The sequence below is a fragment of the Carettochelys insculpta genome, chromosome 6 (assembly GCF_033958435.1).
Source record: "Carettochelys insculpta isolate YL-2023 chromosome 6, ASM3395843v1, whole genome shotgun sequence".
Lineage (NCBI taxonomy): Eukaryota > Metazoa > Chordata > Testudines > Carettochelyidae > Carettochelys > Carettochelys insculpta.
Window position 1 is genome coordinate 20,949,925 of NC_134142.1, and position 24,937 is coordinate 20,974,861.

Below are 24,937 nucleotides of genomic sequence, written 5' to 3' on the forward strand. Positions count from 1 at the left end.
GAAAACGCTGCTTGCGCAGGTACCTGTTGAGGCCGCGAAGGTCTAAGATGGGCCTCCAGCCTCCTGTCTTTTTCTCCGTGAGAAAGTACCTGGAGTAGAACCCTTTCCCTTGCAGTTGCTCCGGCACTCTTTCCATTGCCCCTATGAGCATGAGATGGTCCACCTCCTGCCTGAGCCTCGCTACACGGGAGGCCTCCTGGCGGTGGGGCTTGGGTGGAGGTCGTGACGGTGGGAGCGACTGGAAGGGGATGGCGTACCCCGTGGCTATGATCTCCAGCACCCATTTGTCTGTGGTGATCCTTTGCCACTGGTCGTAGAATGGTCGGAGGCGATGGTGGAATAGTCGCTTCGGATAACCTTGTGCGATGATAGTGATGGCGGAGCCCTGGATGTGTATGTCAAACTTGTGGCCTTTGGCCCCGCCCCGAGGACGCACGGCTCTGTTGTGAAAGTCGCCTGGGAGTTCTGTACTGCTGGTGCTGTTGATGTCGCCCTTGCTCGTAACCCCTGTGGTACTGGGGGCGCTGTTGCTGGTAATGGTACCGTCTTTGTTGAGGGTAGTACCTTTTCTTTGTGTATGGAGGGGTGTAAATCCCCAGGGTCCTGAGTGTGGCTCTTGAATCTTTACTGGAATGAAGGACCGAGTCAGCTGATTCAGCAAACAGCTTCTGCGAGTCGAAGGGAAGGTCAACTATCTTCGCCTGCAGATCCCTCGGTATACCCGAAGTCTGGAGCCAGGACTCCCTTCGCATCACCACTGCCGTTGCTGTGGAACGTGCTGCTGTGTCCGCAACGTCCAGGGCGATCTGAACTCCTGTCCTCGAGGCCACATAGCCTTCTTGCACTATGGCCTTGAGCACTGGCTTTTTGTCCTCTGGAAGCGGGACCATGAGGGAGGTTAACCTGGAATAGTTGTCGAAATTATGGTTCGCTAAGTGCGCTGCGTAATTTGCCATTCGCAACGTTAAAGTGGAGGAGAAGCAGACCTTTCTGCTGAACAGCTCTAGCTTCTTGGCATCTTTGTCTGTTCCCCCTGTCCTGAATTGAGATGTCTTTGATCTTTGTTGCGACGACTCCACCACCAAGGAATTTGGCTGTGGGTGGCTGAACAGGAACTCTATGCCCTTCGCCGGCACGAAGTATTTCTTATCCGCTCTCTTTTGGACAGGCGGAATAGTCGCAGGGGTCTGCCATATCGTAGTGGCGGACTCTAAGATCGCTTCATCAAGCGGTATTGCTATTTTGGAGGAGGCCGGAGGTCTCAGATTTTTGAGGAGCTTATGGTGTTTCTCTTGCACCTCTGCTGTCTGGATGCCTTGCGTGAAGGCCACCCTCTTAAACAGCTCTTGAAACTGTTTGAGATCGTCCGGAGGATGGACGTGCCCCGGGGCCGTAGCCTCGTCCGGGGAGGAGAGCGAGGAACCGCTGGGGTACGTCTCTCTGGACCCTTCCAGTTCCTGCTGGTGATGGTACACCCTCTCGCTAGAGGTTTGCGAGGGAAAATCTTGGGGTTCCATAACCAGTTCCCCCTGAGATGCTTGAGTCTCTGTCCCCAGTCGCAATTGCCCTCGGGGGTACGAGATCGTCTGTGGGGATCTTTCCCTAGTAGATTGCCGATGGTGTCTATGCCCCGCGTGGTTGGGGCGACCATGGCAGTATAGGCACTGTTCTTGGGAAGGTGACCTAGACCACTCCCTTGGTGCATACCCTCTGCGTCTGGGGGAGGGAGATCGTCAAGACACTGGAGAGAGCGATTTTGCATAATAGTCCAGCGGTTCAAACCCCAGGAAGGGTGAAGGTGGTCCCAACCAGGGTGAGGCTGGTTGCAAAAATGGAGAAGGGGGCTCCAGGTAGGCTAGGGGGGACCCCTGCCTTCTGGTTGGAGTCTGCAACATAAGCGGAGGGCTGTGAGAAAGCAACTCCACGGCCCTGTCCGGAGAGGGGCTGCAATGCCTCCTCTTGTGTGCAGCCTTCCCCCTCCCTGGAGGAGGTAACTCCGCCCCCTGATGCACAGGGGATCCCGGCCCCATCCACACCGTGCTAGGCACGCTCGAAGGCGGTGCCGCACGTGCGGTGTCCTTCAGTGCCTGCAGGCTGCGTGCCTGCGCGCTCCGCACCGCCGGTTCCCCGGGGTTCGGTGCCGCTGCCTGCGGTTCCGCCGGTACCGGCGCTTGATTAGCCGCCGCCCTGCCTGCGGTGCGGGGCGGCTGGCTGATTATCGGAGGCTGAGCCGCTTCCACGTGGCTCTCCGTGCCGCCGCCGATCAGCTGTTGCTGTGGCTGGGGGCTGCTCACTCCTCCCGTCCCGCTCGCTGTTGCTGCCGGCAGGGATCGGGCTGGGGAGGCTTTCCTCCGTTTTTGCGCTGATGGGGTGAGGGAGGCAGCTTTCCTTTTATGGGCCCCGGAGGGTCCCTCCTGCTGCGGCCGCTCCGGCACGTCTGGCTGGAGGGCCTTATCAAAAAGCAGCATTTTAAGCCGCATCTCCCTGTCTCTCCTTGCTCTGGCTGTTAATTTAGCACAGAAGGAGCATTTCTGTGCAACATGGGACTCCCCAAGGCACCTTATGCATAGACTGTGCCCATCGGACGCTGGCATCGCCTCTCGGCAGGACTCACATTTTTTAAATCCTGAAGAGGACATTGTTGGTGAGTCTTTCAGTTGTTAAACGGGTACTTAGCACCTTCTCTGTGCTGTTTTCCCCTTCCGATGGCCTGCCGCAGCAGGAGGGCTGATGGCCCTATGCTCCTGGCCTCCGGCGCTTGTTACTGGGACTGGATTGAAGCTGTCCCGCTTGTAGTTTGTTTGTTGCTTTTGTTTTTTGTTTTTTTTTTGCAAAAATAACAACCGGCTAACTTGCAGTAGCCTAAGTACTTGAAAAACTTTAAAGAAAAACAGTTAAAGTCATTGAATACGCTACTTGGCCTTAGCCTAGTTCGGATTCCGTCTGCAGCCGACGGCGGTTAAGAGGAACTGGCGGGGACCGGATCGCGCACATGGCCAGGAGCGCGCAAGGGAGCGGCACGCGCCGGTGCATGCGCGGTCCGGCAGAAACTGCTTGGAAGATCCGATCTGCGGCGCCGGGCAAGCCCAACACCTATTGTGGAGCACCCACGGGGACACTCGAAGAAGAACTTAAGTTCAAATTCCATCTCTGTTCAACCTGTCAGTCAGTCAGTCAGTCAAGCAATTCGGGCTGGAGAAAACCATCAGACATTGTGAAAGGAGTTCCATCCTGAAAGGCTGTTTCCAACGTATACTATAAGCCATCTATCGAACAAGTCGTAATTGTTTCTGAAAGCTTTTCTCAAATATCTGGGATCAACTTGTTTCCAGAAGATGGTTGGTTAGGCCTTCTTGCTGGAGATGAATCAGTCAGCTATTTTTGGTCTGAAATGCCAAAACACAGTTACCCAAAACCATGAAAACATAGGCCCAAGAAGTCTACACAGTCCAGCAGAGTTTTCCTCGCCTAAAGAAACAGCACTGAGGCAGGAAAGAACAAAGTGTTTTACTCTCAAGTTGACACACCCACCTACCTAAATGTTCTCTCTCCCACGCCACCAAAGAAACCCCACACCTTTAACAAATAAATCAACCAAAGAAACCCAGAGTTTTACCCAAAAAGCAAGGAGTGTAACCTAACAACATAAACCCCACCAGGAATTGCACCATTCGTACAGATTTTAGGTGGAAGGTATTTGGATACTATGGAAAGGGAAGAGAGTATGAAACAAAATAAGGAGATGCAGATGAGTGATGAGGGAGGCAGGGGACTGGGAGATGCACGCAGTCTGGTAGTCGCACCAGAGTAGGTGGTGTGCAAGAGCAGCATTTATTAAAACTGCAAGTCCAAGCATATCATCTAAGACACTGGCACTATGATGCACAACAGGCATGCTTCATTACGATGCAATCAGACTACGGAGGTGGTAGTGAAGCTCACCCCCGAAGCAACTACAAGGGCACAACACAAGACTGAGGGAGACCCTCTACAGAAAATGTGCACTGTTGAACAAAAAGCTTCACTTTTTTGTGCTGTAAGTAAAATGCACTAGGCAGATATAGAGGGCCCTAAAGACTCAGGTACCCAATACTCCATACACCCAGAATGTGGGACGCAAAGAACAAAAAGTAGGTTGTGTGGATGTTTATATTCAAATTAACAAGTCTTCTCATTCTCCATGCTGATTAGTGGAGACATTAAGATGCTGGAAACATCTATTGCTGGTTAGAATGGACAGACTCCTATAACACCGTAATAGGTATCTAGACTTCCAGAACTAGATTAATAATTGATCTAGAACACAACGACATCATACTATTGAAGCATCCACCCCAAATGTTGTTACATTACACCAAAGGAAACAGAATACTGTGCACTATTACCCAGATATAATTAATGTGCTTCAAGTCATTAAGATAGTACTCTTCAATGGCATGGGGTTTGCCTTCCACCTCAAACACATAGGCTGGATTCAGTTTGTCACGAATCGGAACAGCAAAGTAGTCAGCAAATTCTTTACAGTTGATTGTAGCAGACATCAGGATGACCTGTTAAAAGGAATTTGTATAATTTAATTAAATATCAGCAGCAATCCACGTCATGTCATTCTAAGCTTCAAAAAGAGTCACAGGGCAGGTCTACACCAGACCTGGAAGTCTATCTTAGATATGCAATTCCAGCCATGATAATTGAGTAGCTGGAATCAGGCCATCCACACAGCGGGAGGTCCATGGGAGAAACTCTCTTACACCTCATCACAATGAGGAATACCAGGGCCAACTGTTCAGCTATGATAATTTGATGTAACATCTCCCTCACTAGACGTGCTAAATTGAAACCCAGAAGATCGACCCTGAACGAGTCGGTCTTATCGGAAGTATAGACATACCCAGAGTTGTTGCTATGAAAGCAAAACTAATAGAATATTTAAGTCTTCTTTAGATTATAATTCCTACACAATCCTCAACAGAAGAAATGTTTATGGGAGCTATTGCGTGAATTCACAGGAAAATTTAAATGCAAAACCACAGGTCACCTAGACTTCCTTCCCAGAAAGGCAAGACTGCTCCTAAAGATTTATTAACTAATAGAATCATCCCTCGCTATACGAGCACAATTGGTTCCCGACTTTCTGCTCGTAGGCAAAAACTCTTTTAAGAGGGACACTAAATTACCATTAAATATACATGTTGAAGTCTTTGATTGGTTCCTAATGCTCCTAATTGGGGGAAGGAGTGGCAACATGCAGCTGCTTTTGAAAAGTAAGTGAACCTAGGGGCAGGGGAGGTGTGTTGGAAAAGGTTAAAGGCTAGGGGCAGTCTGGGGCCACGAGCAGGAGGGAGGGTTAAAACCTGTGGCAGCTCCAGGGGATGAGGTGGTAGCTCCAGTGGAGAAGGTGGCAGCTGGTTCCTGGGGCTGCATCAGCGGTACCCGTGGGGGTTGCGGTACGCTGCGGTGTTCGGGACAGGGCCTGGGTGGGAACTGGGAGCTGGTGGGTCTGGGGCGTGTGTGGGGAGTTGTGGGCCAGAGGTGTTGGGAGTAGGCCGTGCAGGGCTGTGGGTCACCCTGCACCCTGGCCAGGGACCTCGCGGCTGGAGCAGAGACAGCCACAGGGCTGCAGCTTCCCAGCACCCCGGTCAGGGACCCTGTGGCTAGAGCACAGCCAGCCGCAGGGCTGCAGGTTTCCCCACGCTCTGGCCAGGGACCCCACAGCAAGCTCCGCTCCAGCCACAGGGCTGCAAGTCTCCCTGCCCCACAGCCTAGGGCCCTGCAGCTGGCTCGTATAAGCGGGGGAAGTTCACTCTTTCAGCAAACAAAGGTATGTATGTATGTCCCTTGTTTTAGTGAGTACTCGTAAGTCAAATACTCATTAAATGAGGGATGAGTCTATATACTTTAAAGCAATTCAAGTGATGAATCTTCTCATGTTCTTTGGAAAATTATACCTCAGTTTAATATCGGTCAAACACTTTTTAAAATAGACCATTTTAAGACCAAGTCTATACTATGGGTATAGCACAGATGGAAAGACCAGCAAAGGCATGCGGGTTTCTACCCCTTCAGAAAATTTGCCTTCCTGAGTGACAGTAGCAGGGATAAGACAGGCATTATATGGCACTCAGGGGTGTAGATCTATCACATTCCTGGGCACCATGGTTTGATCGACTGACATTTCAAGACTTCAGTTTCCTCTCTATTTTCCTCATCTTCCTTACTGGGCCCTTGAGAATATTTTTAGAACATTTGTGCAGCAAACATATCTCTAGATGTAAGGGGACCATGGAATGAATTCTTCAAGTCACATGTTCCATTCTATCAGAGAGATAACTGTGTTAGTCTGTATTCTATCAAAACAAAAAAGCAGTCATGTAGCACTTTAATGACTAACAAAATAATTTATTAGGTGAGGAGCTTTCGTGGAACAGACCCACTTCTTCAGATCTATAGCCCTACCAGAACAGACTCAATATATAAAGCACAGAGGTCCAAAAGTTGTTATCAAGGTTGACAAATGAGAAAAATTGTTATCACTGTTGGCAAATCAGAAGGAAGAGTGGGGGGGGGGGTGAGGAGTGGGGAAATACGTGTTAGATCAAACATTGAAGTATGTGAAAGAGTCCTTATAATGGGTCAAGTAATTGCTTTTCCTGTTCAAACCACGTTAATGTGTTGAATTTGAATATGAATGTTAATTCTGAGCATTCCCTCTGTAGACGGTTGTTAAAGTCCCTCTCAGTAGAACACCAACTTTCAGGTCTTTAACAGAACAGCCCACTCCATTGAAGTGTTGGCTGACAGATTTGTGTATTTGGATATTTTTGATGTCTGTTCTATGTCCATTCATTCTTTGGCGAAGAATGTTTGCTGTCTGTCCTATATACAAAGTATATGGGCATTGCAGGCACATGATGGCATATATGGTGTCAGCTGAGGAACAGGAGAATGTGCCAATGATTCTGTAATTAACGTGGTTAGGTCCACTGATGGTGTCTCCAGAATAGATACGTGAATAAAGTTGGCAATGGGAATCTCCAAATACACAAACCTGTCAGCCAGCACTTTAATGGAGTGGGCCGTTCTGTTAAAGACCTGAGAGTTTATGTTCTTCAGAAAAGAGACTTTAAGAACCATCTACAGAGAGAATATTCGGTAATAACATTCATATTCAAATTCGACACATTAACACATGGTTTGAACAGGGGTGCCAATTACCTGACCCATTATAAAGGACTCTTTCACATACTTCAATGTTGATCTAACACTTATCTCCCCACCCCTCACCCTCTTGCTCTTCTATCTGATTTGCCAACAACCATAACAACTGTTCTGATATGCCAACCTTGATAAGAATTTTTGGACCTCTGTGCTTTATATATTTAGTCTGTTGTGGTAGGACTGAAGAAGCGGGTCTGTCCTACGAAAGTTCATCAACTAATAAATTATTTTGTTAGTCTGAAGTGCTACATGACTGCTTTTTTGTTTTGATGTTCTATTCTGTTCTGCTTAACAGCACAAAAATCACCTATAGGTCACCTGCTGACAATTTCCCTGGCCTGGAAGTCATCAATAGGCATACAGCCAACATAATCAGCTGGATACATTCCTCCTGTGGTGGACAAAGCTTATTGGGGGCAAGCCAAGAAGTGACTGGAGTGCACAACCTTCTAGCTATCTTTTGCTGGTGTACAGATGCTGTGAGTTAGCTCACAAGTTGTATAAACTTGGGTTAGCACACAGAATTAGGGAACTGCAAATGGGTTTTAGTTCTCAGCTCCTTTTTTCCCTTCTCTTGGGAGGTCCTGAACAACTACAGCAGATGGAAGCCACCACACTTGGACAAGATCAGTTAAGATCTCTATGAGAACTCTAAATACCAGAACAGAAACAGATTAACAGAAATATTCCCACCTCACTGTGATGCAGTAAGTTACTGGCCTGGGACCTGCAGACCAGTACTGGTCCAGCAGCTGTTTAGAGAGCTTCTGGCTCACACCAGAGTTTTCTGGGGTTGCATGCAGTACCAGCCAGTTAACGGGAAGGTTCTCTGCAGCTTCAAGGCTGATATATGCATTTCTATTTAAAACCCACAGGGTTCATCTCAAGGAATATATTTTTACTTCATGATCAAACCATCTTTTAAAGTGTAGTCCTGAAGGGCCATAAATGACCCATAACTAAAGGTTGGATACCACTGCCATAAACTAGTTTCTGCACATTGCCATGAGCTGTTCAGCCAAGCTACACTCTCTCTCACGTGTGCGCACACACACGCACACACACTCTAACACTTCAACACCCTAATTATGCTTGCTACTATTCCCCAACCTCTTTCCAATTGGGCAATACTTTTCTTTTAATAGAAGGCTAATAGTGAGTGAAGTATTCCAGGTGCTGTCACTCAAGCTATATGGAGAGAAGCAGCCTCCTGCTTTCCAACATGATGCCTCTGCAGCTCAAAATGGAGTTGACTTAGTTTCAAACTCATTTGATTTGCCATGCAGTATTACTCCTACTTCAGTATTTGTACTCTCACTGAATCTGCCCTATATTATTTTTCCCCATCTGTCTTAATTTGCATTTTTTCCAAACTGCGTCTCACTGTTACTTTCTGCCTATAATTATAATCTTTCAGGGCTGCTTTGCAATATTTCTCTGTTCTATTAGGTGTTTGCATCTCCTCCCCGTACAGTAATTCAGAATTACACTAACATCTTTATTTCCCTTCTAAATTGTTAATGGGTATATTTAATAAACCCAGACCATAAACACACAATCGTTTGTAAATACAGGCTGAACCCCTCTAGTCTGGAACATTCTGGCAACATCTGAAATCCAGCATGATTTAAATTAGCTGCATGACCACTTATCATGAACGTGTCCAAGCTTCTCATGGTCCCATAATGGTTGTTTGCAGCCACCAGATCTGGTTCTCAGTGTTCTGTGCTGTTATTTAGCTGTAAGTTACCTCAAATGTCTTCTAAGAGCCAAGTAAGACACGGAAACATTGGTAATGCTGCTAGACAACAATGCTGACCTCCTGTGGTCTGACAAATTCACTCGTTGGGCACTGGTCAGGTCCTGAGGGTGCCAGACTAGAGAAGTCCAACCTGTAGTAACAAGTGTTCTCCAACTACATTGCCTCTGCAGCTCCATATTACTAAAGAGGAATACCATACCACAGGAGCTATAGCGCCAGAATGGTAAAACCATTAAGATCATTAACACATTAAATATGGTCCCAAGTTTTCTAGAACAAACACTGAACTGCACTTAAGTTTTGGATTGGCAGCGCTACCCTATGATCTCTGTCATTATCTCAACTCACTAAGCAATTTATTGAAGTCACTTTTAAAACAAACAGCAGAGACCTAATTGAACCTTTCTACACTATTACTCTACATGCTACATTTTCACAAAAGAAAAAACTAACACTTATTGCTTAATATATTAACATAAAACCTCAACCATAATACTGTATTAGCCTGTGTGTGTGGCATTTGTGTTTGTCATTTTCTCAAGAATTTTGCTCCATTTAAACATATTTATAACAAATGCATATGAGTATGCAGAAATATCACATTTAAACAAGTGGAAGCACTGCCCTCAACATCCAATATTTAATACCAGTGAAAGTCATTTTATATTTTCTGTAGCCCTAAGCACATTTTGAAATTAGTGCATCCTAACATAAGAAAAACAGCTTGGAATACATTACACTAGTCGAAGAAGAATGCACGCTAGACTATTAACATATCAATATGCAGGTACTGGATAAAATTTTAACTTAAAGCAGATCACTATTTTCATACCAGCTCTCAAAAAACTATACTCAGTGAAGAATGCAAAATGAGTAAAATGGCTCTTGAGAATGTTGTTTCATACAAAAAAAAGATTGGAAAATAATTCAGACTTGCTTTCACAAATCGGGAATTAGTACGCAATAGTTTACGGACTACCAGTAGCAGAAAATCCATTTCTTCAGTTCGCTCATGCACCTAGAAAAAGAAACAGCACATAAGACAACTCAGGTACATTTGCTTTTTCCTATATTTTTCTAATTTAAACTAAGATTTTCATATCATGAAATGTGTCTGTCTTTTAAAGAATCTGAAAATCACACAGGACAACATACTTTGTAACTCAGCACAACAGTTTTCATAATACGGAAATTCCTGTTAGAGATTTTTTTTGTGCTTATATGCAATTATCTTTGTAGGGTATATGTGGAATGCTAATAGTCTGCATTACCCATTACTTTCACTAGGCCTAACAGTAATACAGTAAAAGGTCTGTTAACCAGCTTGTTGAGGGAATGGGGAGTGCTGGTTAATCAAATATTCTGATAAACTGAGCTTTATACTTTACCAATGGAATAGAATAAAACAAATAAAGTATACAACAGTATATAGGTACTTGCCAATCCAACCTACTACACTGCAGAGTAGTTACTTTCTTAGGTGTATACAGGAAAAGTTTCTTCTACAGTAGGTTATTTTATAACACTATGTATCACTATGGACACTGCATGGCATACGCCCAGATCACAAAAAATACACTTAAAACTGAACATAATTTAATCTTTCTTTGAGGAATCAGAAAGCTCTTCAGGCTCTTGCAGTGCCTCACAGTCATTATCACCAACATCAATTATCTTTCTAGATGTAATGGGCATAGGGGGCTTGGCTAAATCTATAATGATCCTTATGACACACCCTGGAAAGTGCTTTTTGAATATATCTCTGATTGCAGCTTGTTCAGCTTCTGCCTCTTTTGTATAGACGTAGAGTCGAGAATATGCAATTCCTTAACGTGCTTAGCAGCAAAATAGTCCCACTAACAAGACTGAAGATCTGTACTGTAAGTATCAAAAATGCCAGTTAATTGAGACGTCTGCTTAACTGAGTGCTGGATAACAGCTTTTACTGTACCTGCATTATTACAGCAGGGTCTCAACATTCGTGAAAGTTCACTGTTGTGAACCCTCGCAAATGTTGAATTTTGTGAATACGGGGAAGCTGCAGTCACCAGTGCTCCCTGCCTAGAGCCCCGGCTGTGGGCACTCCTGCCCAGAGTCTCAGTGAGGCAGTGGCTGCTGGCACTCCCTGCCCAGAGCCTTGGGGAAGCGGCAGCCGCTAACGCTCCCCGCCCTAGAGCCCCAGGCTCGTGAATAATTGAATTCGCAAACCTGAAATTTGTGAATGGGGGAACTTTACTGACCTGTCAAACAAACAGAGCTAGCATCAGACTACCCTTGGAGGTAGAATACATATTCACCGTCATCCTTTCAGTATTGACAAATATAAAGTGTATGTATATTGGTGGGAATTAACTGAATGAATATTATACCTTAATGAGTGTTGTATTAACTCAAAAACAAGATCTGGACATCACTACTGACAGATCAATGAAGACCTTTCTGCTTAATGTACAGCAGCAGTCATAGCAAGCAAAATGTTAAGACACATAAGGAATGCAATGGAAAATCATATTAAATACACTAAAAATTATCTAATCAGCATCACACTCTCACAGAGACTCTTGTATTCTGGTCAACCCACCCCAAAGGATATAATAGAACTGCAAGTGAAGACTTTAAAAAGTAGAGAGATGATGAAGGGCATAAACAAACTTCTCTGAAGAGAGACTCAAGAGATTATAAATGATCGCTTCTTACCCTTAAATGTATTAACTTCGTCTGATCACCTGCCTAACAGAGAACATAGAAATTAAACAAGTAATTCTGGGTCAAACCTGTTTACCTTGGTTGTGCTATAGCACATATATTAGAAAACCAGCCAGTCTGGATTTAAAGATTTGGATAAAAAATTTACCCTATTCCCAGGCAAACTTTTCCAAAAGTTACTCTGTTTAAAATATTGCACCTTATTTCTCATGTCAGCTTATCACACTTCAACTTCCAACTACAGGATCTCATTATGCCTCTTACAGAGTAAAGAGCCATCTGTTTTCAGAAATCTTTCCCCCATGGCTATTTGCACTCTGTGACCTAGTTCTGTGCATGTCCCTCTGCCATGAATGAATGTTTGTAATGGGTTAAACCCAGACAGAGGCTCTCGCTCCTGGAAAGGGAACCGGGTCAAGAAAACACCTCACAACATGGACAGAGGTAGGGTTGAGTGACTAAGGTAAACTTAGCCCCTGCTCTTTCCAAATAACACCAGCGGAGTGTAGGCCTATTTGTATAATAATGTCTTACCTTTGGTTAAAGAACACCAGAACTCTGAAGGGGAACTAATTCAATACACATAAGCTTCATTGGATTCATGGAGCTGCACTAGACAACTAAAGGGAACTCCAAACGTAAGTGCCCCCATCGCATCTTCTGGATGAACTTCTGAGCAACTTAAGTCTTTAATTCTAATGACATGTTTCAATATCCCAAATAATTCTGAATGCTTTCCATTCTTCTAACATGCTTTTTAATGTATGGACATCAGAATTGGACAGTACACAGGTAACTGTTTCACTCACGCCATATGCAGAGTTAAAATCACTTTCCTGTTCCTTCCTGACATTCCCTTGCCTACACACCCAAGAATCACATTTACCATCTGAGCTACATCACCACACAGAGTGCTTCTGTGCAATCTACAATGACCCCAAAGTCTTTTTTAGGGTTAGTGCATTCCAGCATTTAGTGTTGTAAATGTGACCTGCATTCTTTGTTTCTACACATATGAGCTTGCATTTGTCTGTATAAAAATTCCCAGGTATTTACCTTAGAAGAGAGGAGAATAAAAATAGGGACGTTAAAAAAGTATCCAAAATAACAAATGGCATTTTTAAGAAGGTAAACTGGACATGTTTACTCAAACTGTTTCAGGACAGAAACAGAGAAAACTCTTGTCAGCAAATAAACCAGGCACAAAAAGGGTGCCTTGTTCTACTAAATCTAATACAATGCGGAGAACTGAAAAGCAAGTCTAACTATTCTTTCTTGCTTGTACTCATGGCCACAGGAGGGCCATTTTTCTTCAGTACACCCTTCAGTGCTATAGTAAGGATGTCTCTAAGAATAAGGATCCTTGTTTTAGGCATCAACAACCACAAAGTAATTCCCTCCCTGTATGCAAAGAGATGGCTGGGTAGCAACAAGGCCCTTGGCAGAAAACCTTATCTTAGAATTCACACACCTCTTGAAGTGCTTGATGTCTGAAGAGTTAGATGTGACCACAAACACTTCAGTTTAAGACATTTCTTCAAGTTTTTAACTTCACTATCCAGAGGGCCACTCGAACTGAGTCAAGTCAAAAGTTCTTTAACTTCACTATGATTGTTCTGGGACTATCAAGTTTCCCCATAAATGTGTCAAAGGGTTCTTCACAACTCAGCTCAATTTAATTCTCTAAATCTGAATAATAATGATAAAAACATAAAGAGTTTTTCCTTCAAATTGAGATTAATTTTATTTTCAACTTACTTCATCAATGAAGATGTGTGTAAACTCTGCAAGGCTTTTGGCACCAACTATTTTCTGCAGGAGCACTCCAGTTGTCACATAAATCAATCTGGTATCCTTTGTGGCTACTTTCTCTAAGCCAACCTAAAGCATGTGGGGGGGGGGAATATTTCATTAATCTGGATATCTTTCATACATTACATGCTGGACAGTTCAAAATTCTAAAGAGTGGGATGCTTGCCACAAATAGATATCTGAAGCACAGAACCACAACCATAAATTTACATGTAATCCCAGAGGCACTAAAAACACTGACAAGGGAGAATGAAGCCTCTGCTCTACAACCTTTGCTGAGAGGCAGCTGGCCTTTACCTCATGTAGTAGAGCACAGGACTTTAGTCCGAAGGTCATAGGCTCTTTCCCACCTGTTGAAAACCCTGGTCCATAGGCCTTACATATGTAATCATGGACATACGATACTAGTTTGAAACTTTAGTTGTTCATGCTGAAGCCCAACCTGAAGGAGTTATTTTGGAGATTTTAGTGTGGGAGGAAAAGATGTGCCGCTCACATTTCATTCAAAATAGCCAGAGGTGCTCTGTTCAAAAAAAGAACCAAGCGGAGGGTGGGGAGGAGACAGGGTGACCATCTGTCTCATATTAGGTGGGACAGTCCCATATTTGGGACACCAAAAAGGAATCCCAACTTCTTTTTAAAAGGGACTCATTGTCCCTTATATGGGTCCTACACCACACTGACCTCTTTTGCCACCAGCTGCACAGGTGCAGCTGCTGCCGGAAGTCACTTCCCTAAGCCTTAGGGAAGTGGGAGAACGTGGGCAGCTGCCAAGTCCCCACCACTTCCCTGGGGCTCCAGGGGAAGGCCAGCAGCTGCAGCTTCCTGGGGGCTCTGAGGGAGGTCCGGCAGCTTCAGCTTCCTCAGCACTCCCAGGGAGGGCCGGCAGCTGCCACCTCCTTCCCAGCTACCCCGGGCTTGATGGAGCCAGGAGGAGCTGTCCCTACCTCCTATATCTCCCTGTCCCGTATTTGGGACAGGGAGATATGGTCACCCTACGAGGAGACGATCTTCAAGTAGAGACCAAAGGTGAATTGTGTAATCCCAAATAGATAAAAAGATGAAAGTTCTAAACAGTTATGTTAAAAAGGGGCACACTGCCATTTTAAAAGTTGTATAACTTTAACTATTTTGGGTACTATCAGGCCTCCACTTCTTATTTTCTATTTCTTTGGGTTATGCTCAGCACACACAAATTCTAGTAAAAAATAAACTTAAAAATACCCTGTAGACAACATGAGAAACTGAACCATTTTACACCTTTAAGCCTTTTTCCTCCCATAGTGAACCAAATAACAATACTATTATTTTAAATTCAGAGTCTCAGCATAGTAGGTAAGGGATCCCATACAGAAACAAACTGGAATTATGTATTAATTCTATCAAATTGCAATTGGAAGACAAGTGCCTGCTTGTCTTAAAGTGATAAAACAGTTTTCAATTATATGTTCATTTTTACATAACTATTTGGAATTTCCACCTTTGGGAGTGGAAGTTTCCCAAACTAGATTCCTGTCTGAAGGTTTGTGTTGCTCTCTTCCCTTCTAAGACTGAGCAAAATGCTGTCACTCTTCTTTTGCAGTTACATGAAAACTCAAACCTTTCCACTATTAAGACTCCTAATTTATGTTTTTTCTAAAAGATGTGCTTTAAGAATTATTTGGGGGAATAAGGTTTATAATACAGGGAGATAAACCTAGAGGATCACAATGGTCCCTTCTAGCCTGCAAATCTAACCAAATTTTCTGACAAAGGCTACAGTAAAAATAGCTCCAATACAAAACTTCACACGGACAATTTTCAGCAAGGACCACAGCACTATTGCATGGTTGGTCAGGAGAGGGAAATGCAGACTGGAAGTGAATATAGTATGTGCTTGAAATATTGCAACAAGCAGAACCTAATACAGTCCTGCTCTTTCCTGCCAGCTCTGCTTTTCCATGCCCAGACTCTTCTGCTCTCAAACTGTTGATAGAAAGAACATCATTAAACTTCTATAAGTTAGAATGAACATTCTAGAGATCATGGATGGTAGGAAATAGGATTTAGCAACAATATTTGTGCAGAAGGAGTTGAAAGCAACATGAAGGTGGTATTCAAGTGGAAAAGAACAAATGATGGCGCTGCGCCAAAAAGTGAGAACGGATGGAAGGGCAGATTTAGGAGGAAAAAGAAGTCAAGCTTTTGACAGGCTGAGAAGCTGTTGGTACCAAGACACACATGAAGAGATACTGGAAACAAACAGATGCAAGTTTTGACAGATAAGGAAAGGGTGATCTAAAGTTATTAACACACACGTGGTAAAGACAAGCAGATGGATGGTATCTAAAGAGTTCAATGGATGAGAAAAGACAAATGTAGTTTCCATTGAATAAAGTGACAAGAAAAGAGAAAAAGGAAACCCTCACTGCAACATTTTTAAGGAAGAAAAAGAGCCACAACAAGCAGAACTTTGTGGTAAGAAGTGAGCTTCCGAAAGAGTGACCAGAATGTAAAAGCAGAGAAAACAGAAGACGGGGCTAGGTGAGGAAAGCTTGTACTTAACAGTTTATTTGTTACGCATCAACTTCCAGGTTTTTAGTAGTGCTCTTTAGAGCCCTGCAAACCTGCAGGCATCCACTTATATCTTCAGGCATCCACATCTGCGGATGTGGTGCAGATACCCACAGCTCATTTTGTAGACACCAATTCTGTAGCTGCCAAGGGCTCAAGCGATCTTCACTGTAGCACCTAGCCTCTTCAGACCAGTGCCTCTGATCAAAAATATTCCCTTTAAAGAGGATTATCAGATTATCGTCAGAGAGGCTTAATGGGGAAGGGATTGCAGAGTCAGATTTAAGTGCAGAGAAAGCAGCAAGGGCAGAATTTTTATTTTACAAAGAAGAAGAAAAATGCTACTTTAGGCTGCATGCATCAAGCAGAAACAAAGTAAATAAATAAACCACTGAAACAGAACAGTGGCTATGCCATAGAAAGAACAAGCAGGGGAAAGAAAAGGAGGAGGTAAACTCTTTGTTTCTTCCTCCTGCCTCACTCACACTTCTTCCTCGTTCCTGAGCCCTCCTCTGCTGGCTCCACAGAAAGAGCCCTTCAAGATGGTGAGAAGCCAGCTATCCTGGTCCCACCAAATCTCCTGCTGTCTGCAGGGCTCTGTGGGCTCTTTACTAGAGCAGCAAGTGCCTAGGGAAAGGAGGAAATACTACTTCTTCATGTACCACCTGACACCCTGCCTCCCCACCCAGCCAGTACTCCCCAATCCATAGCCACAGTTTCCTGCTATGATCCCAAAAAACTGTGACTCGTGACAACAAAAACTTGCCAAATTTGGCTTATGACAAGAAATCACTGCAATGGAACACCTGAACAAAAATTATTCAATTATGTGCTTTAGTGCTATTTACGTTGCCATAAAATCTATGCCATAAAATGCACTAACTAGGCAATGTGGTCAAGATTAAAATCTCTGTTGAAATCTAACTACTGCAATATCTGGTGGAGAATTAAAATTACACAAATTCAAAAAAGGTAAATATTGTTTTGATTAATAACAAACTCCAGCTACTAAATCATCCAGTTCTGCCATGGTTCTGTTTTAAAAACATGTATACTGCTCCAAGGTTACTTATGGAGAACTAAAGAAAGGCAGGAAAAGAATTTTTCTCCTCATGTCCAAATCATACACTTTATACAGTTTGAAGCATCATCGTACCTGATAGCCTACAAATCCACCTAATGCCCATGACCGCTCTCTGCTAATCCATCTTGCAATGCTGCTGGCACCAATTTTTCGAGGCTGGGTAACAACAATATTGCAGTAAGCAGAGCGCTGACTGTAGTCATCCAAAATAAATTGTGGAAGTTGTGTACTTTTACCACTGCCAGTTGCTCCACGTACAATTACAACTGAATTGCTTTCTATCAAAGAAACAACCTGAAATAAATTACAGAATGTTTATATATCCATAAAAATTCAGTATGCAATTTCAAATACAACTTTATTTATTTATTTCATTTTTTAAAAAAGCTTCATTTAAGGTAAACTGTGATGAATGCACATATACATGTGAATATGTCTCATTAGAAACAGCAGCTGAAATATTTCAGTTATGAAAATATGTAGTTAAAATTGGGCTTGTACCACAAATAAGAGCCTTTTAATGAAACTATACATTTAATATGGGATTAATAGCAGAATTCTCCTTCTGAATAAGTATCAATTTGCAATTTTAGTCACTCAACAGCAAAATTTCAATTACAGCAGTAAACCTAATTTACCTCTTCCTTACATCTGGTTATAGGCAAATCAGGGTATTTATAATTAGTTACTGGCATAAAAGTCAAATCATATGACTCACGAGGAACTGGTGACGGAGCAGCTGGAAAAAAAGGCAAAGGATAAAAATCAAGTTCTTATAGTCACAACAACAAAAATGTGAGCCACTGAATACATTCACTGTATCAAAAATGCACACTTCCTCAAAGGAGACCATATCAAGGTTTAACCCTTATTGGTTTACTAATACTCGAAAAAATAATTCTGCTAACAAAAGGGATCTTTTTTCTTTATACGCAACTGTTGGTGTTTTGATAATTACTCTAGAAAATGTGTTTACCTCATTATTTCTATACACTTGTAACATGCTCACACACTACTCTCCAATCTTACATAATATTGGAATGAGTCTCTGAATAAAACTTTTTTGATTTTTCTCTCTACCCACAGACACAAAGATTCTGCACAGCCCTCACTTCCATCCCAGTTCCTAGGAATCATAGCCTAGTTTATACAGCAACTACCAATTTATCCATCTGCTCCAAACAGCTGGATAAATGGAAAGACCATCAACTACACCTTATATTATCTGGTGACAGAGAGACAGCCGTGTTAGTCTGTATTCCATCATAACAAAAACCAGTCATGTAGCACTTTAAAGACGAACAAAATAATTCATTGAGTGATGAGCTTCCGTGGGACAGACCCACTTCTTCAGATCATAGCTTTACCGGAACAGACTCAATATATAAAGCACAGAGGTCCAAAAATTATCATCAAAGTTGGCAAACCAGAAGAGCAGAGGGACAGTGGGGGGTTGGGAAGTTAAAAGTTAGATAAAACATCAAAGTACAGTGAGGTCTGAGAGTACATGAACTCAGAGTATGTGACCCTGCTCTTACGTGGCTGACCCCGATTCCTATAGTAAACCCTGGAGTGCGATTTCCAGTTGCGCTTAACTCGCTCCCCCTGCCATGGCTCAACTCTCCGGAGCTCCACTCACCACATGCATATAGTTCCCGCTCACCCCTTCCCCACCCTGGTTTAAACCCTTTGCACGAGGTCCCAGTTCCATCCTCCTGACCTGGTTTAAACTGCCTGTGCGCGGCTCCAGTTCAAGCTCCCTCCCCACCTCCGGCGTGGCTCTGATTCAACACTCCACCCGCTTCAACCCCCTGCCAGCTCACCACCCGAGCAGGGCTCTGGCTCTGCACCCCATGTGCAGCTCCAGCTCAGCTCTACCCCTCAGTAGCCCTAACCTACCCCAGGCTTAGCCGTGCCCCCCGCCTCCCATGGCCCCAACCCACCAGCAGGCTTAATCCTCCCCAAATGCCCCCCCCCACCTCCACCCCAGGACTTACCTTTCTGCTGCTTCCCCAGCTGCAGAATGTGTATTTTGCCAGGGAAAAAGCCAGACCCCCCACTTACACGAAATCTGGGTTACACAAGGGCGCTTGGAATGGAACCCTCGCATACTCTGATGTCTTACTGTATGTGAGAGTCCTCATAATGGGTCAGGTAATTGCTGTCCCTGTTCAAGCCACGTGTTAATCTGCTGAATTTGAATATAACACAGAAGTCCAAAAATTCTTATCAAGGTTGGCAAATCAGAAGAGCAAAGGGACGGTGGGAGGGTTTGGGGTGGGGAAGATAAGAGACAGATAAAACATCAAAGTATGCAACATCAAAGTATCCAACTCTTAAATCCCCCACCCCACGCCCCCCTGTCGTCCCTCTGCTCTTCTGATTTGTCAATATTGATAAAAATTTTTCGACCTCTGTGCTTTATATATTGATTCTGTTCTGGTAAGGCTATGATCTGAAGAAGTGGGTCCATCCCATGAAAGCTCATCACCTAATAAATCATTTTGTTAGGCTTTAAAGTGCTAAATGACTGCTTTTTTGTCCTTATATTATCAGTTTCCCTTCATCACCCCATTCACACCATGAAATTCTTTTCCTTGAACTACAAGCTAAACTCATATTTGGACATGAAAGCCTGATATACATGGTCACCTTCATCTAACATCTGATCATTAACTTACATCTTAACTACAGTCTTGCAGCTAGGACACCAAGGCAAGAGAATTTCTGAATTAACTTGTAGGCACTGTTACTGTGGGAGATACAGATGAAATAACAAAAATTTTTATGCTAATGTCACCCAGGCACATGTATAATCAGCGTAAATGCTAGCTTCAGAAAAATTAAGAAAAAACCCCATGGAATCAGATCTGAAGGCAAATATTTTTATGAAAATGTAAGTAGACATCATGAGTGAAAACTCAGTTCTACTGAAATCAATGGTAAAACTCCCTTTGCCTTTAGAAGGATCAGTTTTTCACCCCAAGTCATAACATTCACTGGTGTGAACAGGCACAGAGTAAGTTTAAAGTTACTGTATAACATGAAAACAAATTTTCTTTTTAAAATTACACTTTGAGAAATGAGAAAACTCCTTAAAGAGTAAAATATGCTATGAACACTTTTCCCAAAGAAGTTTCTTTTCTGAGGAATAATGGTAAAGAACGTTTTCATAAAACCAAGATTATCAACTCCGAGGCAGAGATTGTCTTCCTCTACATTTGTAATATGTGTATTATTGTACTGCTAACATCATACATATTGGGATTTGGTGCTAAACTATACTACAAATTATACATGAAGCAACATAGAGTTTGTTAGGCACTTCTAGAGTCATTTCTGCTGTCAGCAGGAACCCTCCACAAACCAACAACACGATAATGTGGAAAGAATATAGCGAAGCTTAGATTCTATTTCTACTACATATTTGAGAGAGTCTCTCTGTCCATCCATTTAAATGGTAAAACCTAGGAACACCAAATTCAGTACACAGATTCCTCTTATCGTAACTTAAAGCAATGTAAGGCTTTGGTTGTGTCAAGAAAATGGGATGTGACGATAATGGGGTTGCTTGTCAGCAAACCATACAGAAAAGAGAATCACCAGGCATGAAAGGGGGCTGGGGCTTGCCCTCCCTGCAGTGCAGCACTGCCCCAGCCCCCCCAACACCATTTAGTGAGGGTGAGCTGAAGCTTCCTTCCCTCCTGACCCCCATTCATAAAGAAACATTGCTGGCTGTTCCCCTTGATCAGGGAGTGAGAGGGGAGTGCACAATTTTCTGCATCCCTCACACTGACTGGGGAGCACAGGGGGACAGACTAACCTGGAACTGCCCCAGAGGGGGACAGACTAACCTGGACCTGCCCCAGTGGGGGACACACATCTCTCCCCTGGCTGCAACAGATGCAGCTGTAGTGGCTATGGAGAGACACTTCTCACCTGGCCACAAGATGCTGCAGGGCGAGCAGGCAACGGTAGTCCTCTCTCTCCAGGACAGCCTGAATATTGAAGCCCTCATCCACATCCACATCCCCACCCCAGAGCAATGATTTAAATGAAGAAAAACAAAAATTAATTGAGTTAAGGATCTAAGTAAAACTAAGTAAATCTTTTAGTAATGTAAGAAAGCAACAGTTTCAGTTAATTTCTATATACTGGTTCAGCTGGCAGCAACAAAATATGGACAAGACGAAAGTTAGCATCAAAACAACAATCCCTAACGAATATTAATGTTGTCTTTTTCCAAAAGACTTTTTGGACAGGATTCTAAATATAATCCCCTGGAAAACTCATATATAGCATTCTGTCACAACAACATGATACAAAAAGATAACTGGCTGCCCTCTGGCACATTCAAACATGTCACTATTCAGACATCAGTACCTCTGCATGATTTGATGAACACTGGAAGAAGTCTCAAGCTGCTAGGGAAATGCTTCTGGTAATTCAACCATTGTTCTTAAAATAACTAATAATGTCGCTTTTATGCTATTTAAAATATTCTACGTAATAATTTTATTGCACTTATTGCCGTAAAACAAAACAAAACAAACAAAAAACTATGTTAAATTTAAAAAGACAAGCATGGAAGTCCAATTCCAAAAGTGAAAAAGGGAAATAAAAGAGAAGATAATAAATATAGATGTTGTAGTAGCTTTAAAGGACAAGTTTTTAAAAGAAGCTTTATGGTACTCTTTTAAGAGTGGGAAGGGCTGGAAAAAAAGATGGTATGAGTTCTACTCTCTAGGGCTTAACATATGAAAAAGACAATATATTACAAATTTAGATACAAGAGGTAGGTGGACTACTGACAAGTACCTGCACTAATCTCAGGCTCACCAAACAGATCTTTAATATAGATAAGGCCAACACTAATAATGGCTTTAATAACCATGAAGATCCATATACATATTGAGGAACAGGACGATAAATTTGACCTAGAGGAAAAACATTTCAAATTTCTTAGTGATGACATAAAATAGGAAAGTTTATCAATGCTAACCTGCACAGTTTCCTTTCCTCAAGTCATAAGGTCCAGAGATCAATAACACAGGGTACTTCAGCTGTTTGCAGTTTGGGGAAAGAGCCAGAACTTTTAGTCACTGGCAGCCAGGAAACAACCTATCTGAAGGCATTCTCTGCAGCTGAAGTAACTTCCATAGCCAAGACAAGCATTTCTTGTTTGTCCTTCTACTTGTCTGCACAATAAAGGCTGGTATCTGCCAGATAACCTATGTATCTGAAAGCACCACATTAACTGGGTGGGCAATTCCTGAAGAGGAGGAGGTAGGCACCGTGTCCAGCGATTTGTGGTGGGATGTCTCACTTTTTCCAGGGGAATCTGTAGTATGTCACCAACCCTCTTAGTGATATGTTGAAAAAAATTAAAACCATTGGCCAATGATAATAGAGGAAGCATCCACCTTTTCTCATGAACAAGATATTTGCCAGTGGTGTAGTCTGCTCTTCTAATCTGGCTGCCTGCTCCTCAAAAGCTCCCTTCTCAAGTTGTTGGGCTCCAGATACACAGGCTGCAGGAGATCACCTGACAAGCTCTCTGTAGGAGACATTAGATACCTGGGAAGTAGGATGCCTATAAACTGCCTACATGTCCCAGTATAGGAAGGTGCTGCAGAGGACAGGGAGCACCTACAGATGGCCACACCAGGAGATTTGGGGATCAGAGCATGGGTGTAATTCAGAAGATCCCAGCTGCTACAATAACGGGGGCATGATGTGAGACCAGAGCGAAGTTGTCTTCTTCACCACTGTCTGACTCCTCACTGGAATGGGGGTGCTGATAGGAAAACTGCTGGAGCTCAGTTTGAAGGCTTGCAATCCTCTTTGTGGAGGTTTTGTGACTTGAGTTAGAAGATTTTCTCCTGACCTGTTCCTCGCTAGAACTTAACAGCTTCCAGAACAACCTTTGCCGCAGAAGGGATTGGGACTGGGGTCAGATGCTGGTTTAAGAACGTGCACAATAAGGAGTTTCAACTTTAACTCCTGTTTTTTTGGGGATCAAGCATTCAATTACTGCCAGATTGTGCACTTCAGTGGAATGAGAGCATCAATGAAGCCCCACAGGCAGCAGGAATGACTGTCTGTCTTCCTACTGGAGACACACTGTTTATACCTGGAGGAGCCAGGCATTTGCCTTATGGGAGGGGTGATCTCCAAAAGATGGGGAAGAGGACAGGGAGAAAGAAGTTTTTAAAAATTTAAAAAGAATCTCTAGAAATGCTGCAAAAATAAAAGGAAACTATAAGAAACTAAACACTACCACTTATAATGAAACATGAGCTAAGTAACCCACACTACTACCCACTTCACTTCAGGCAAAGGACAAATGAACTGGGTTGGAGTATGGGTCGCAGGGCAGCACTAGCAAGCCTAGAAGCAGAGCACGAGTGGGGGGGAGTGCACATGCCGGTCAAATGAACTTAGCTGACATTTCAGGCACGGTATGTGTAGATACACCTACAGTGAAGCACCCATTTGCATGCTACTGGATGAAATACTGTTCAGGAAAATGTTACGAGTTTCCTTCTTCCCTGAAACCAGTATTATTTCTATCACATCCCTGAAGAGCATGTGCAAGATTGAATGGCATTGATCAAAATTGGGAAGGGAAACACATTTGCACCCTCCTGCAAAATATAAGCATTGTCTAATGATAAAAAAGCAATACTTTTAAGGCAAACTTTTAGTAACTTAATGTTTCAGACAGGGCCCTGCTCTGTTTCTCCTCAATTTTCAGAGGCTAGAAATAAGAAGGGGAACATGTTGTAACACGAAGTTGCTTTAAAGAAGCACACAATGGATGATTTCATTCATACTGTGGCCTTTCCAAAGGCTGCTAATACTAGGAATAAAACAAAAGTGCTATGGACGTATTTGCAGCCTACCACTGGATATCCACTCTGGATAATGCCCAGTGACCTCATCTGATCAAAGATACAAGTAGCTCTTTTGCTCTCACACAGAACAATTCCAAAAGGCAATTTGAGGTCTACCACCAAACACTGCTTGTTGGAAGATCTACAGATGGCTCTGAGCCAGAGAGTGGCCACTGATGCTGCATTTGTTCTATCACTGGTAAAAGGTATCTTCCTCCTGTTGTACTTCTAACTGTTTGCACTTACCATATGACCTGTGTTCCCTTCTATAGTGCCTGGCATGGACGGAGATTGTGAGCAGACTTACTGGAGGACTCTACAGTCTCTACTTCCCATATAAGAGCAACAAGGGGTCCTGTGGCACCTTATAAACTAACAGAAATGTATGAGCATAAGCTTTCGTGGGCAACGACCTGATAGATGGCATCTGACAAAGTGGGTCTTTGCCCACGAAAGCTTATGCTCATACATTCCTGTTAGTCTATAAGGTGCCACAGGACCCCTCATTGCTTTTGCAGATCCAGACTAACACAGCTACCCCTCTGATACTTGACACTTTCCATACAGAAATCATAGTTTGGATAGTCCTAGTTACCCTCTCTTGTCATACAAAGATACAGGAACATTCAATTAAATTGAAGAGCAGCAAATTTAAAACAAAAAGAAAATGATCCCTGTCTACAAATGCAATGCAGCTAGGCAGTAAGACACTGCAACAAGGTATCAAGACCAACTCCGTACCAAGAATCAAAAGAAGGCTGGCTATATAATACATACACTACATAAAACACTCTGCATTACAATGAAAACTAGATTTGAAAGGGATATAAACTCTTGCACTTTGGGTTCAAGCCAGTCTGTAACTAAGTGTGGTTATCAAGAAGAATCCCCACTGGGGTGGTTGTT

The 24,937-nt window shown here is 43.2% G+C and overlaps 1 protein-coding gene across 1 annotated transcript in view; it reads right to left on the reverse strand.

The window, feature by feature from the left end:
• The window catches only part of TDRD9 (tudor domain containing 9), a 123,846-nt gene extending 106,013 nt beyond the window's left edge, over nt 1-17,833 (reverse strand). Inside the window, 5 exon segments of the mRNA XM_074998701.1 lie at nt 4,386-4,550; nt 9,918-9,998; nt 13,445-13,567; nt 17,208-17,429; nt 17,774-17,833. Of these exon segments, the coding sequence (XP_074854802.1) occupies nt 4,386-4,550; nt 9,918-9,998; nt 13,445-13,567; nt 17,208-17,429; nt 17,774-17,830 (648 nt within the window). The 5' untranslated portion in view covers nt 17,831-17,833.
• Nucleotides 17,834-24,937: the final 7,104 nt, after the last annotated feature.